Source organism: Zootoca vivipara, chromosome 8, assembly GCF_963506605.1.
Source record: "Zootoca vivipara chromosome 8, rZooViv1.1, whole genome shotgun sequence".
Taxonomy (NCBI): Eukaryota; Metazoa; Chordata; class Lepidosauria; order Squamata; family Lacertidae; genus Zootoca; species Zootoca vivipara.
Genome location: NC_083283.1, coordinates 85,365,929 through 85,379,301, shown reverse-complemented (window position 1 = coordinate 85,379,301; position 13,373 = coordinate 85,365,929). Strand labels below are relative to the sequence as shown.

Below are 13,373 nucleotides of genomic sequence, written 5' to 3'. Positions count from 1 at the left end.
TGCCTTCTTGCTTGCACTAATGACAGATTTAGTGCTGTGTGCTGTATCATCATCATCAGAATCTAATTATTTATACCCCACCTCTTCCCCTGACGGGACTCTAATTGGCAAAGATTCCCTTTCTTCCTTCCCAATTTTAACAAATCATTATGCAGTCTGATCTTATGCATTTACACCATGTTAAGTCCCATTGTGTCCAGTGAGTCTCTTTCCTAGCTAAGTATGCAAAAGATTGCAGTTCCATCTTCTAACATGGTAAGCAATATGTGTGTCTGTGTGCACCTTGCAGGGCAAGGTGGGAGATCTATTTATTTAGTTAGTTAGTCATTTTATCTTGCTCAAGGCAACTTCCAACTGAACAACCAACCAAACCCCGTTGCATAGATTCATCAAAGCCGGAGGGGGGAGGTGGTGGAATATGTATATATTCTTTTTTAAAAAAAATATTAAAACATTTATTCAAAAGTTACAATACAGCTTTGTCCATTGCCATAGTATCACAGAATGATCATTCTAATCCTCAATCCCACATCGCTGCCTTGAACCCAACCAACCATCTGGCTAGATATTTTCAATTGATATATTCCCTCTATGATGATGATGGCATTAAAATATCCTGTTCTTCTTCAATAAAAGAGAAAAAGGGAGACCAGATCATGTCAAATGTGTCTTTTTTGTAGAAACCTTTGATTAATCGCTGATGGTATGCGCGGCTCCAGAGCAAGGCTCCAGATGTTATTAACCCAAGCCTCTATTGGTTTATTAGAGGTTCCTTCCATCATTGGGCAATAATTAAAAAAACAATTTGGATGTGAAACATTTTCTTGTGAAGAGGTGATATTGAACATTATAGTGATGTAGGTAACGTGTCCAAAATGGAGCAAAACAATTTAGTGAAATACTGATAGGAGGTGAAACATAACAGATCAAAGTCATTACTGTATCATAAGTATTCCACTATTCTTTTTACTATAGGCATTCATCTCAAGCCAGTGACAAGTATTTTAAGAAAATTACTCCCCTTCCAAATAATGAGTCACCGTAATCATATTCCTCTCAATTGCACTGATGTACAGTATATCAAAGTATTGTTTGAACTTCCTGTCTTTGTTCCTTGAGCCCTAAATTATATTCCATAATTTCAAATCTAATGCACACCTCAATTTTGAAACCAAAAAAAGTATTTGCTGGCAAATGTAAATGTGCCATTGAATCAAAAGTGTACCTTAATTTTTGCACCGTAATTTGGCCAAAAATGGTGAGCATTAGATTTGAGTAAATACAGGATGTACAAAAGCAATTCAAGAGCATTTATTTACAATCACTGTTGATAACTTGATAAATAAATAACCTAAAACCACATTCTCCCTGAAAAATGTCTCTACTTCATTTAAAGACACAAAGGGAACAAGAAGTAAAGCCAAAACCCAGTTACGTCATCCTGCTGCACTAACTCTATATACAAGCTTCTCCAAAGGCTCTACATTCCCTCTGTTCCATCTCTGCTAAACAAATTTGCAAACCATCAGAGCACCTTTGCAATCTGTTGTGTTACAACATGGCCAACATCTTCCCGCCAGGCAGGTATGTTTGGGTTGTATAAGTCCAGGTGTTCAGAAAACCTTAGAGGAAGTACTTGAAAATTATCTGGAAACAGGAAGAGAGAACTTAAAAACAAATTTTGTTTATGTAAAAAAGCAATTCTGGATTTGCACAAATGTTTCTCTACACAAAGCTATTATGCAAAAGAAATATTCTATAACCACAGTCTATATCTGAAAATTTTCACAACAGAAAACAAGCAACTATCCCTGTTTCTCCGAAAATAAGACGTAGCCATAAAATAAGCCGTAGCAGGATTTTTAAGCATTCAAGGAACATAAGCCATACCCCGAAAATAAGACATAGCAGCAATGCCGGCCGCAGCAGGAGGAGGAGGAAAAAAATAAGACATCCCCTGAAAATAAGCCATAGTGTGTTTTTTTGAGGAAAAATAAATATAAGACGGTGTCTTATTTTCGGAGAAACACGGGAAGGGCAGAACTACATAGTACATGAACACACAAGAGTAATCACTGGAAGAGTAGAATTAATTCCCCAAAGTTAATTGCGTGCCAGGATTTGTCATGTTTACAGCTGAAGCACCCACAGACTTGGAAAGATTCAGAAGAGCCCAAGCTTTAACTCAAGCTATCTCAGCTACAATAGGATGGAGGTGAAAGAATTTGCATAGTTTAAAATAAGTGTCTCACCCAAAACCCGGACAATCTTGGAATCCTGAAGCATGGAGTTCCCACAGGAAGCCTGAACTGTAACTCTGACTTCCCCCACCTCTGCAAAACTGGTTACCAAAAAATTTTCCAGTGACAGAAGTGGCTAGAAAGAAAGAAAGCAAGAAAGAAAGAGAAAAAAAATAAGCAGAGCCCAAATGTTCAACTAAAAGCTTTCATCTTCAAATTGAAGGGGGAAACAAACCTGGGGACAATTTTCAGGGGAAGCAAAATTATTTGAAACATCTGAGGCAACTTCCCATTGGCAGCAGCAATGGTGCTAGTCTTTCTCCCCACATTTAACACTTTTTTTAAAAAAAAAGTGTGTCCACACCACATTTGTTAGCAGAGGAGCATCCCTTGACCACTACCAGCTGGCAGATGCCATTTTTGTCCCCTGCAATGTCTCAGACGCAGCGTTATTCCATTATGAAACGAAAACAGAAGCCAACAGGTGGCAGCTGCCAAGAGAAGCTCCAATGCCTATGACTAAGGGCACTAAGAAAGGTCTTTTTAAAAAAGGGAACAAAAAAAAGAAGAAGATTGCCATTGCTAGCACCAATTCACAAGAACCTGCAAATGTCACGTGGAACGGGGGCCATTTTCTTTCAGTCCTAGAACATAGGGTGAAGAATAAATGAAGGGTGAAGGAAAATGCTGACGACATTGCAACTGTGGAAGCCTAAATATTTCATATGGTAACAAACTGTTTATTTAATTTGGTCTAAGCCGGGCTTTGTTCGTGTGAGGATTCACCAGGGCATTTCCCTGGAACTTGCATCTGCTGCCAAGACTCAACCCTGGAAAGTGCTCCTGGGTATTCTCTGGGTAGCAGCAGACGGCTCCAAGGCATCGGGGATTGGCAGCAGAAGATCCAAGGTCAGGCAACAACTATTTTCAGAGGAGCATGTGTTACGTATTCTTCTTTCTTCTTTTTTTTGAAATTCAAATGGGGAGTTAGATGCTGCATGCAAATGTGCATAACAAAACCCCATCAGTTTTTGAAAAAAAAGAAGAAGAGCAAACTGCAATTTTGAGTGGAAGGACAGCAGGGGAGGAAAGGCGCTTAATCCTTTCTCAACTGGCTCCAAATCTTCCTATGGTGACTTTTCCAGTTCTGAACTTATTTATCCTGCAAAAATGCATCCGGAACACATGGCAGGGGGAAGACGCTTGGGGGGGTGCAGTTCTGAGCAGGAAAAAGTAAATAAAGCAGCTTTCCCTCGTCCCCTGCTGCTACTTTCCTCAAAATTGCAGCCTCCTCGTGCTGCCTTTAATTTTAAAAATTTTTTTACATACATACATATCAAAATTATCTGAGTAACATTGGGTGCTTGTTATCCAGAACAAGCATGAGTAAAAGTATGAAAGATGTGAGACAATAAATTTTAAGAAAAATGCAAAAAATATTAACTATATTGTGAAGGAAATCAGAATGTACATTTGAACGGAATTAAGAAGGAAGACAACACTTCAGAGCTGGCAAAAAAGCATAAAAACTAACAAAACACTAGTTTCCTTAGACAAAAAGCCTTTCTTCACTGTCTGGCATGATGTTGTATCTGGGCAGGGCCCCAAACGCCACTTGGTTTCATGAGTCGTTTTGATTTCAACCATTTCCAGTGGGTATTTTGGGGTGGGGGTGGGGATGAGAATGCACAAATGGCTGGTTGCCAGAGCTCCCAAGGAAATGTAACACCAATACAAAGATGCAAGCAAAGGCAGACAGCTTACATCATGGCCAAAACCAGTTCCAGTTGGAAGGAACTCTCTGGATCTGCCAAAGAGATTGCTGTTTAAATTACCGTATTTACTAAAATCTAATGTGAACCTTTTTTGGCCTAATCACATTGCAAAAATTAAGGTGTGCATTCAATTCAATGGCACATTTACATTTACCAGCAAACAATTTTTTGAAAATTGAGATGTGCATTAAATTTGATGGTGCATTAGACTCGACTAAATACGGTACCTAAATTCTCTCAGTTGTTTCAAAATCTTACCCAATTGAAAAGAGCATACAGAATTTATTAGACAATGAGGGAAAGGACTAAAAAACTAGCCAACTTAAGAAAAGTAGGCAAATAACATTTTGAAACATAGGTTGCATTGAGACCATACATTTAAAACATATTTAAAGCACATAGCTTTCTCCAATGAATCCTGATAACTGTAGTTGACCCTCCACAGAGCTACAATTTCCAGCAACCTCAAAAAACTACAGTTCCCAGGATTCTTTGGACAAAGCCATGCCGATGGTGTGGATGTGACCAAAGCCTACCTACTAGTGGTAGGTTGCGTGGCAGCTGCGGGAGCAGGTCGCTGGTGGCAGGAGCCATGCAAAGCAGGGCAAAGCAACACTTCCTGTTTCATCTCAAGTGGAGAAATGGGACATGCCACCCCTGGATGTGACCTTAAAGTAGATGAAGTCTGTCTGTATGTGCATAAGTGACAACGATTCTCCCTTCTGTGATTTGTACACGGGAAATTGAACACCCACATCAAATAGGTTGCTTGAGAATGGGCATAGTTAAAAGACTAAGAAACTGGACAGGTTAAGTTGGCCAAAGTAAGAAATTAAGCCAATTTCTATCAGAGCATCTAAGGTGACCTCTTATCCTCTCATACACTGAATTCCTAATAAAAATATTATTTACTCTTTATAAAAGGATTATCACTCTTCAGTACTGCTATACTTTGTTTGTTCCTAAATTTATAAAGGCCATAACAAACTTGTAGCAATAGTATTACTAAAATACTACAGGTCATACTGTACATCCATAATATAAGCCAACATCCATGATGTTGAGAGACAGAAGTTACCAGAGACACTAGCAAACTCAAATCCAGCTTGAATTGAGATCAAACCTCTGAATTTCCACAATTTATAGCAATTTTATCTAACTCCTTTTCCCTGATTTTTTTCAGCCAGTGTATTGAGGTCCACTGACTGTGTTACGAAACTATTATTGTCACTCCAAATAAACATCACATTTTCTGCTGGGGTGTGCTGACTTGCTGTGTGAACAAAGGTTTCAGAAAACAATCTCTTGGGTCTCTACATAAGGAGCAGGCTGGCAAATAATGAGTGATGTCTTCCACCTGAGTTCTGTCTGCATATATAAAGGCATTTCTTAAGGAAACTGGTGAGAATTTGGTCAGGGACCAGTAGTTCGAAAATGCTCTGATCTCAGGAGTGGCTATCAAGGGGGAAATTGGTGTTTCTAATTAGTTGCAGGTCCCTTCTAGATACTATCCAGAAGAGCCAATTCCTTAGTTCACACTTATCCAAGGTAATGCCAACCCTAGTTCTGGAAAATGGTAACACTGTAGTTTAAAATCCTAAAGACCCAAAAGGTCTTTATAATTGTGATTACTCTTGAAAAAAGGGTTTGCGGTGCTCAGGTAAATACAAAGGATACTGGAGACAAACTTTTGTGTAACAGAATGGTATCACATAAGATTGTGATGTTTCTCATATGTGCTATGAAAATAAGAAGCAAAGTTTTAAAACAGGGGTGGTAAACCTCTAAAAGTTGCTGGATTACAAGTCCCATTATATCTGCCTATTAGTTGTGTTGGCTGGGGCTGGTGAGAGTTGGGGTCCAGCAATATCTTGAGAGCCACAGGATAGGAACTCCTGTTTTAAATATCGGAGAAATCAGAATTAATTACTAGTCAATACCTGAAGGTTGTTTCCAATCCACCAGTAAAACAGTGTAAAGTTAGCATTTCTGGGAAAGATGATGGCTGTCAGGTTCACCTTCTGATTTTTGCCAGTAACAGGAACTACTTCTAGCTGTAATGCCTGCAGTGGAGCTAAAAAGAGTCCCTATCATTAATTAAGAAGCTATTAATTTATCAAGCACTTCAGGTTCTGAAATCTTTCAACAATTCATCAGCAATGCCATATTGAAGCGCTGAGAGACATAAGCAATGCATTTCAAGCAAATCCCACATTGCCAACAGGTTGAGGTAAATGGCCAAAGCCAAGTGATTAATCGCTTTCTCTCGCATGATAGAATAAATATACAAGAAAATGGTCAGTGAATTAACTCTCATACAGAATTAAATTCTCTTGAATATTTGAGATGCTCTCGCTTGAAAATTCAGCATGTCCACTCAAAGCGTTAAAGGACCCAAGCAATATTTGTGACACATTGCAATTTTCATCAAGAAATAGAGAAGTGTATTATGCTCACAAGCAGTAAGTAGATATGAGCCCCTCATATCCATGTTTAAGCAGCTTGAAAGGCATTTAAGGCTTCAGAGAATGGAGACTCTTTGAAGTAGTTTATGGGGCACAGCTCAGCAAAGTCTCCCAAGCCTTTGAGAAAAGGAGCTGTGCAACCCCCAAAATTGACAGACCAAGTTATAGTGCAACTCCCTAAGCAGACTGAGCAAAAATATTGGCAGAGTCACTTTCAACACCCTACGGGACCAGAGAGTATACAAAGAGATTTTCCTTCAGCTTCAGCTTCGTGGGATGGGGAAAGTTTCTCCATCTTGGCCAGACAACCCCAGGAATTGCACATCTGAATTTCTGCCAAGTCTTGGAAGCTTCACAGTTCCCTGGCTTAAAAATCAGCTTTCAGGAGGTTTTTGCAAAGATCCTTCTGTGTCCACGACTTGGATGAAAAATAGACCAACATTCAGGGGTGCTGTTTTGGTTATTAAAGAGAGCAAATGGAAAAAAAGTACAGTATAAGAAGACTGCTTTGGTGCAGCTCTGCTAAGTGGGTGAGGGTGTGATATCTCTCCATCATCTGCCTCCCACCAGCTTCCTTATCCACCTCCTCTTTTAAAAGCTAAAGTCATGGTTTTGCTGGGTGTCTGACCGACTAGACAACCTCTGTTCCCACACTAGTTTGATGCTAGGGCAACAAAACAGCGACTGGTTCAAAGATTCAATAGCATGAGCATCTGATGGACTTAAGTGTTACTGAAAGACTTTCCACACTATCTGTTTTGCACATCACCACAAAACAAACTGCACAAGAGTTACTACATCGACAAATAGTAATGTTGCAGCACAGGGATTTGTGCAAAGCAGAGCTCATGCTTCCATTGATTTCTAGCAGGTGGGCTTGGGTGCTGAACAGCTTTCAGGGATCCAGTGTACTGAATAAATGTGTCAGAGATCACATACTATGGACCTCTGGCAGTCCCTGACGCACCAACACACCTTGGGTTCATAAACAAAAAGAGCCCTTAGCTGGGTGGTCAAATTTAGCTGAGTCTCTGCTTCTTTCTGAAGTGACAAAAACCTTCATTTCACAGGTTGCCAAGACTGAACTACGGTAATAGTAGTATCTTCTACTGCTACTAAGGATGATGATGACAAAAGACTAGAGAAGAATTAAGAAAAAGAGGTCAAGACTTACAATGAACTTGAATAAACACAACTGCTTCGTCTCGACCTGCAGCATTCTCAGCTATCACTGAGACTCGGTAAATCCCAGGGTTTGCGTAGCGGTGTTGTATGGGTTCACCTGTCAATGTGAGATTCACATAGATCGCCTTAACGCCATCACCAAGGTTCAGTTGATACTTGGTGTTTAAAATATCTCCCTATGAAAAGCCAAGAACAGCAAAAATAAGAGACAGATAAAACCAAAACAAAGCCACTGCCAATTCTTTCATAGGGATAAAGATGATTGAATCATAGAATAGAATCATAGAGTTGGAAGAGACCACAAGGGCCATCCAGTCCAACCCCCTGCCAAGCAGGAAACACCATCAAAGCGTTCCTGACAGATGGCTGTCAAGATGGCTCTGTCTTGGGCCCAGACTTATTCAACATCTTTATCAATGACTTGGATGCTTAAAGACCTCCAAAGAAGGAGACTCCACCACACTCCTTGGCAGCAAATTCCACTGTTAAACAGCTCTTACTGTCAGAAAGTTCTTCCTAATGTTTAGGTAGAATCTTCTTTCTTGTAGTTTGAATCCATTGCTCCGTGTCCGCTTCTCTGGAGCAGCAGAAAACAACCTTTCTCCCTTCTCTATATGTTATCCTTTAATATATTTGAACATGTCTATCATATCACCCCTTAATCTTCTCTTCTCCAGGCTAAACATGCCCAACTCCCTAAGCCGTTCCTCATAAGGCATCGTTTCCAGGTCTTTGACCATTTTGGTTGCCCTCTTCTGGACACGTTCCAGCTTGTCAATATCCTTCTTGAACTGCGGTGCCCAGAACTGGACACAGTATTCCAGGTGAGGTCTGACCAGAGCAGAATACAGTGGTACTATTAGTTCCCTTGATCTAGATGCTATACTCCTATTGATGCAGCCCAGAATTGCACTGACTTTTTTAGCTGCTGCATCACACTGTTGACTCATGTCAAGTTTGTGGTCTACCAAGACTCCTAGATCCTTTTCACATGTACTGCTCTCAAGCCAGGTGTCACCCATCCTGTATTTGTGCCTATCATTTTTATTTTTATTTTGCCCAAGTGTAGTACTTTACATTTCTCCCTGTTAAAATTCATCTTGTTTGCTTTGGCCCAGTTGTCTAATCTGTTAAGGTCATTTTGAAGTGTGATCCTGTCCTCTGGGGTATTAGCCACCCCTCCCAATTTGGTGTCGTCTGCAAACTTGATCAGGATGCCCTCAAGCTGGGAGTACCTTCTGGAAGAAGTGATATTTGGATAATCCAAACAACCTAACAAAGGGCCATTTTCTTCCTAACATATGTTAAGAGGAAGTTATGTGAAGACAGCAGAGGGGATTAATAGCAAGGAAAAGCTCTGTAGCAGACTTCCTTCCACATTAATTGGCAGGGCTGGATCTGGGAGGACAAGGAGTTTGAAAGGAATCTTTCCCCAAAAAGAATCAGCCAAGGTTTTCCCTCCACCCCCAAGTGGAAACTCTATCCTGAAAGACTAAAAAAAACATGTCCTGTTTCCAAGTGAAAGCTGATCACAGCTGCAAGGATCATGGGCAAGTCCGCTTACCCCCTTTTAGGTAGGGGTGTAATGGCTTTGCAGGACGGCCCGCACCTCCACCGCACAGACAATGGTGGGTCTGATTCCTGCTGAAGCGTGAGCTTCGGCTTGTGCTCCCAGCTTGAAATCCTGCTCTGCATCAGCCTGCAAATTGGCCATTGGCAGGCTGGCACAGAGAGCTGGGCTCTCCGGGAGCGGGCTAGAGAGAACAATCAGGCTTCCCTCAGGTCCGCTCCCAGGGGATTTAAAGCAGCCCATGGCAGCCCCCAACACCCAGCTCTTCTACGTTGGATCAACCCACTCCAGTAATTTTGCATTTCCTCATTGAACTGACCTTCCTACAGCTGCAGTAGTTGCTGCATTTTTGCAGCTGGGTAGGAATTTGCCTATCAGAAGAATTGGGTATGACTTGGAGGTTCTGCCTACCTCGTGGCAATCATCACAACTTCGGCAGTTTAGGCATTGAGTAACCTTAGTCTTGATTGGAGGGGAGTTGTACCCCCGCTTTCCCCTCCAGAAATAGGGTATCCCAGTAAAGGGATCTGTGATGGAGTTGCTTCTGCCCATTTGCCCAGATGGTGGGCTTGGGCCTCAGTGCTCCTAGAGGCAGGGATCCCTGCAGGGATCCCCCCATTTGATATAGGAATCCCTGCTGCCGGATTGACCCGGATGTCATTTCCAGGAGGGCAGCTCGGAAATTAAAATGCTTACCCAATGTCTATGCCAAACCACTTCATCTGTAGTCAATAAAGTTGTGGCCTGATTTGATCCCATTCAACTGTGCGGCCTCTTTTACTGGTAGCTCAATTGAGCAGAGGAGTGGGGAGTGTGGGGCCTGGGCCTGCAATGGGTGCCACTGAACTGCCTCAGTTAGCAAATACTAATATGGGGAATGTTTGAGAATGTGTTAAGCGTCCTGGAATTAGAACCGTCCGCACCTGGATTAATATGCCTTTTCTTCTGTGGTCAACAAATATGCAGGGCATTGTGGCATTTCCCAGCTTCCTATCCATTCACTAAGCAGATGGGAGACAGGCAGGAAATTACAGTTACCTGATCTTGTTTGACAATGAAGGTGACATCTTCTCCGGGCTTAACAGCAAGGCTCTCCCCTTTGATGCTTATCTGCAGTCCCCTGGGAGCAGTCAAAGGGCACAGATGCTGAGATATGTTTTGCTGCAAATCCACACCACCCTCACATCTATTGGATATAACTTTGCGATACCTGTAGAAAAAATGTAAATAGAGAGCATATCTAAGTGCACAATGGGACTGTACATCAAACACAGCATGCATCATAACTTGGAGGGATCTGATCTCTTCCCATTGGATGAGGCAGGAGGAAAACAGGAAGAGAACCGGACCAAGGTAACTAACAGCACCACACAGAAACACAGGAAGTTGTGTTATACTGAGCCAGAATGTTGGTCCATCTAGCTCAGTTTTGTCTAGACTAACCGGAAGTGGCTCTCCATTTTGAGCCCTACCCAGAGGTACCAGGGATTGAACCTGGGACGTTTTGCAGGCAAAGCACTGAGCTATATCTCTATTTGGATGTTATTCCCACCAAGGTCAATGGGACTTGCTTCCACATAAAGCCACATCCACACCATGTATTCAAAGCAATAAGATACCACTTCAAACTGTCATGGCTTCACCCAAAGAAGAGTCTTAGGAGAGTCTTAAAAGGTAAAGGTGACCGACTCTGGGGTTGCGGCGCTCATCTCGCATTATTGGCCAAGGGAGCTGGCGTATAGCTTCCAGGTCATGTGGCCAGCATGACAAAGCCGCTTCTGGCAAACCAGAGCAGCACATGGAAACGCCATTTACCTTCCCGCTGTAGCGGTTCCTATTTATCTACTTGCATTTTGATGTGCTTTCGAACTGCTAGGTTGGCAGGAGCTGGGACCGAGCAACAGGAGCTCACCCCGTCACAGGGATTCGAACCGCCGACCTTCTGATCAGCAAGCCCTAGACTCTCTGGTTTAACCACAGCGCCACCTGGGTCCCCTTTAGGAGTCTTAGGAGACCACTATTCTCTTCTCAAAGCCACAACTCTCAGAGTTCCCTGAGAAAAAGGTTTGTCTGTTAAACCAAACTCGGAATGGCTAACAGCAACCTTTCACTATCCATTTAGAAAGGCAATTGATTAACTGAAGGAAGGAAGGAAGCTATGGGGCTGCTTTCCACAGCAGAACACTCCACAAGTACTTACCCTGTGCTGCTTCTGTAGGCCTGCCCTAAGACACAGTCTTCAGGAGGAGTTTCAGGGTTGAACCAAAAGTCAGCAAAGCACGTGTTTGGCTCAAATTTCTGCAGTGCTGAACGCTCAAACCCATAATCACTACAGAACAACAAACAAGCATTAATCACGAAGCTAACTTGTCTTTACTATTAATTTGTGAAGTGTTATTTGTAGTGTACATGGCCTGGGGAGTACAAGTACACAACTGGCATCTTTGGTAGCCCATTGGGAGCGCATCTCATGCCAAGTGTGTGAGGGCCGGCCAGCCGCCACCCCAGGGTCTCTTGTACTTCCTATGGCAGGAGTCTACTGAGCCCGGCAACTGGAATGCAGCCACAGGGCCCAGAGGATCCCATGCAAATGGCCTATCACCTGAAAGCTCCTTCCAAAACCCAAGCATGTAGTGTGCAAAGGATGTGTGCAATGCCTCTTTCCACTAGTGTGGGCTGGCCCTTCAGCACTTCATGCAGGAACAACCTTTATTTATAGACCTGGGCAGTAGGATTCTGGTCATGGCTGAGCCACAGTGTCCTGGGTTTCTCACTAGTTTTTGTGGACTAAATGCAGGTGCCACCAGCTTGATTATTTGTGCTTGTAGAAGAACCATTGGTCTCACCTGAAAGGTGGCTTTAGTGAGTTTCAGGCCATCATATGAGCTGTGATAACCACCCTGCACCCAAGGCAGGAAATGTTCAGAGCTGAGTATGTAGCTACTTCCTGTCCTCAGTCCATTTTCTGATAGGACTGGCACAGGACCAGAGCAGCTAGCAGCCAAACACAACACAATCCCTTTTCAACAAGCCTTTTAAGTGTTGTCTGTTATCCCGGCCTGTCTCTGTATTGGGTTTTAACTGTTCTTACATATGAAATTCGTTTCCAATCATTTCCTGTGGTATCACTGTGAAATTCATAAATGGAATCAAACAAACACAACAGCCCAACTGTGGGGGGCTGGGGGGGGCACCAGAAATTGCTTGGGGTTGTGACTGAGACACTGCCTTTTCAGTCAAGGCTTCACAGATATGAAATGCTGTTACAAGGAAACTCCTCCAGGTTTAAAATTATTATTATTAATAATAATAAGTAACTATTTTACTTTTAGAAGACAACTGAAGGCGGCCCTGTTTAGGGAAGTTTTTAATGTTTAATGCTGTACTGTTTTAATATTCGGTTGGAAGCCGCCCAGAGTGGCTGGGGAAACCCAGCCAGATAGGCGGGGTATAAATAATAAAATTATTATTATTATTATTATTATTATTATTATTATTATTATTATTATTATTAACTGCTCAACTTTTGATGGGCAGTGAACACATTATGTGTGAAGGCCTTGGGAGGGAAGTGAATGATGCTGCTGGATGTTCTTCAAAATTGTACATATTTATACTTTATTTTCAAAAGTCCTATATTGTTTTCAAAATCTGTCTGTAAGGTACCATGGGGATCCTTTAGAACTGAAAGGTGGGGTATGAAGTCTTCTAAGTAACTCTGACCAATATCCACCTTAAGAGATGCATAGGTGGCGTAGAACAGCTGGCGATATGAAGTGTTGGCTATTACTACTACCACCACTACATCCTCAAAGGAAAGCTAGAAATAATGTTCTCTTTTTAACCAGTACATAACTACCACTTCTGTTAAATATTAGGGTTTTCAATAAGATCAATACAGAATATGTAGTTAAGCCATCACAAAGACCTATAGAAAAGCTCACCATAAGAAATCAGAAGGGCTACACTCACAAGCTATGGAAGTGAGTGCTGATGTAAAGCTTCTTCCTTTAATGCACCACGAGGAACTCTTTCTCTTCCGGAAACTTCTCCGCTGACCCATGATGCAGAGGTCGCCCTGAACATTAGAATGTTAACTCTCATAACTACCAGATAGGATTAAACATACAAAGCTTGT

General features: G+C 42.0%; 1 protein-coding gene across 2 annotated transcripts in view; it reads right to left on the bottom strand.

Annotated features, from left to right (window-relative positions):
• SORCS2 (sortilin related VPS10 domain containing receptor 2) overlaps positions 1-13,373 on the bottom strand; it is a 131,117-nt gene that overhangs the window by 12,552 nt on the left and 105,192 nt on the right. For both annotated transcript variants that reach the window (XM_060278152.1, XM_035103573.2), the window contains exons 16-22: positions 13,180-13,313; positions 11,436-11,564; positions 10,274-10,445; positions 7,655-7,841; positions 5,956-6,089; positions 2,253-2,376; positions 1,535-1,647 (exon numbers count right to left, since the gene is read on the bottom strand). In XM_060278152.1, coding sequence (XP_060134135.1) covers positions 1,535-1,647; positions 2,253-2,376; positions 5,956-6,089; positions 7,655-7,841; positions 10,274-10,445; positions 11,436-11,564; positions 13,180-13,313 — 993 coding nt within the window. The remainder of the gene's footprint in view (positions 1-1,534; positions 1,648-2,252; positions 2,377-5,955; positions 6,090-7,654; positions 7,842-10,273; positions 10,446-11,435; positions 11,565-13,179; positions 13,314-13,373) is intronic.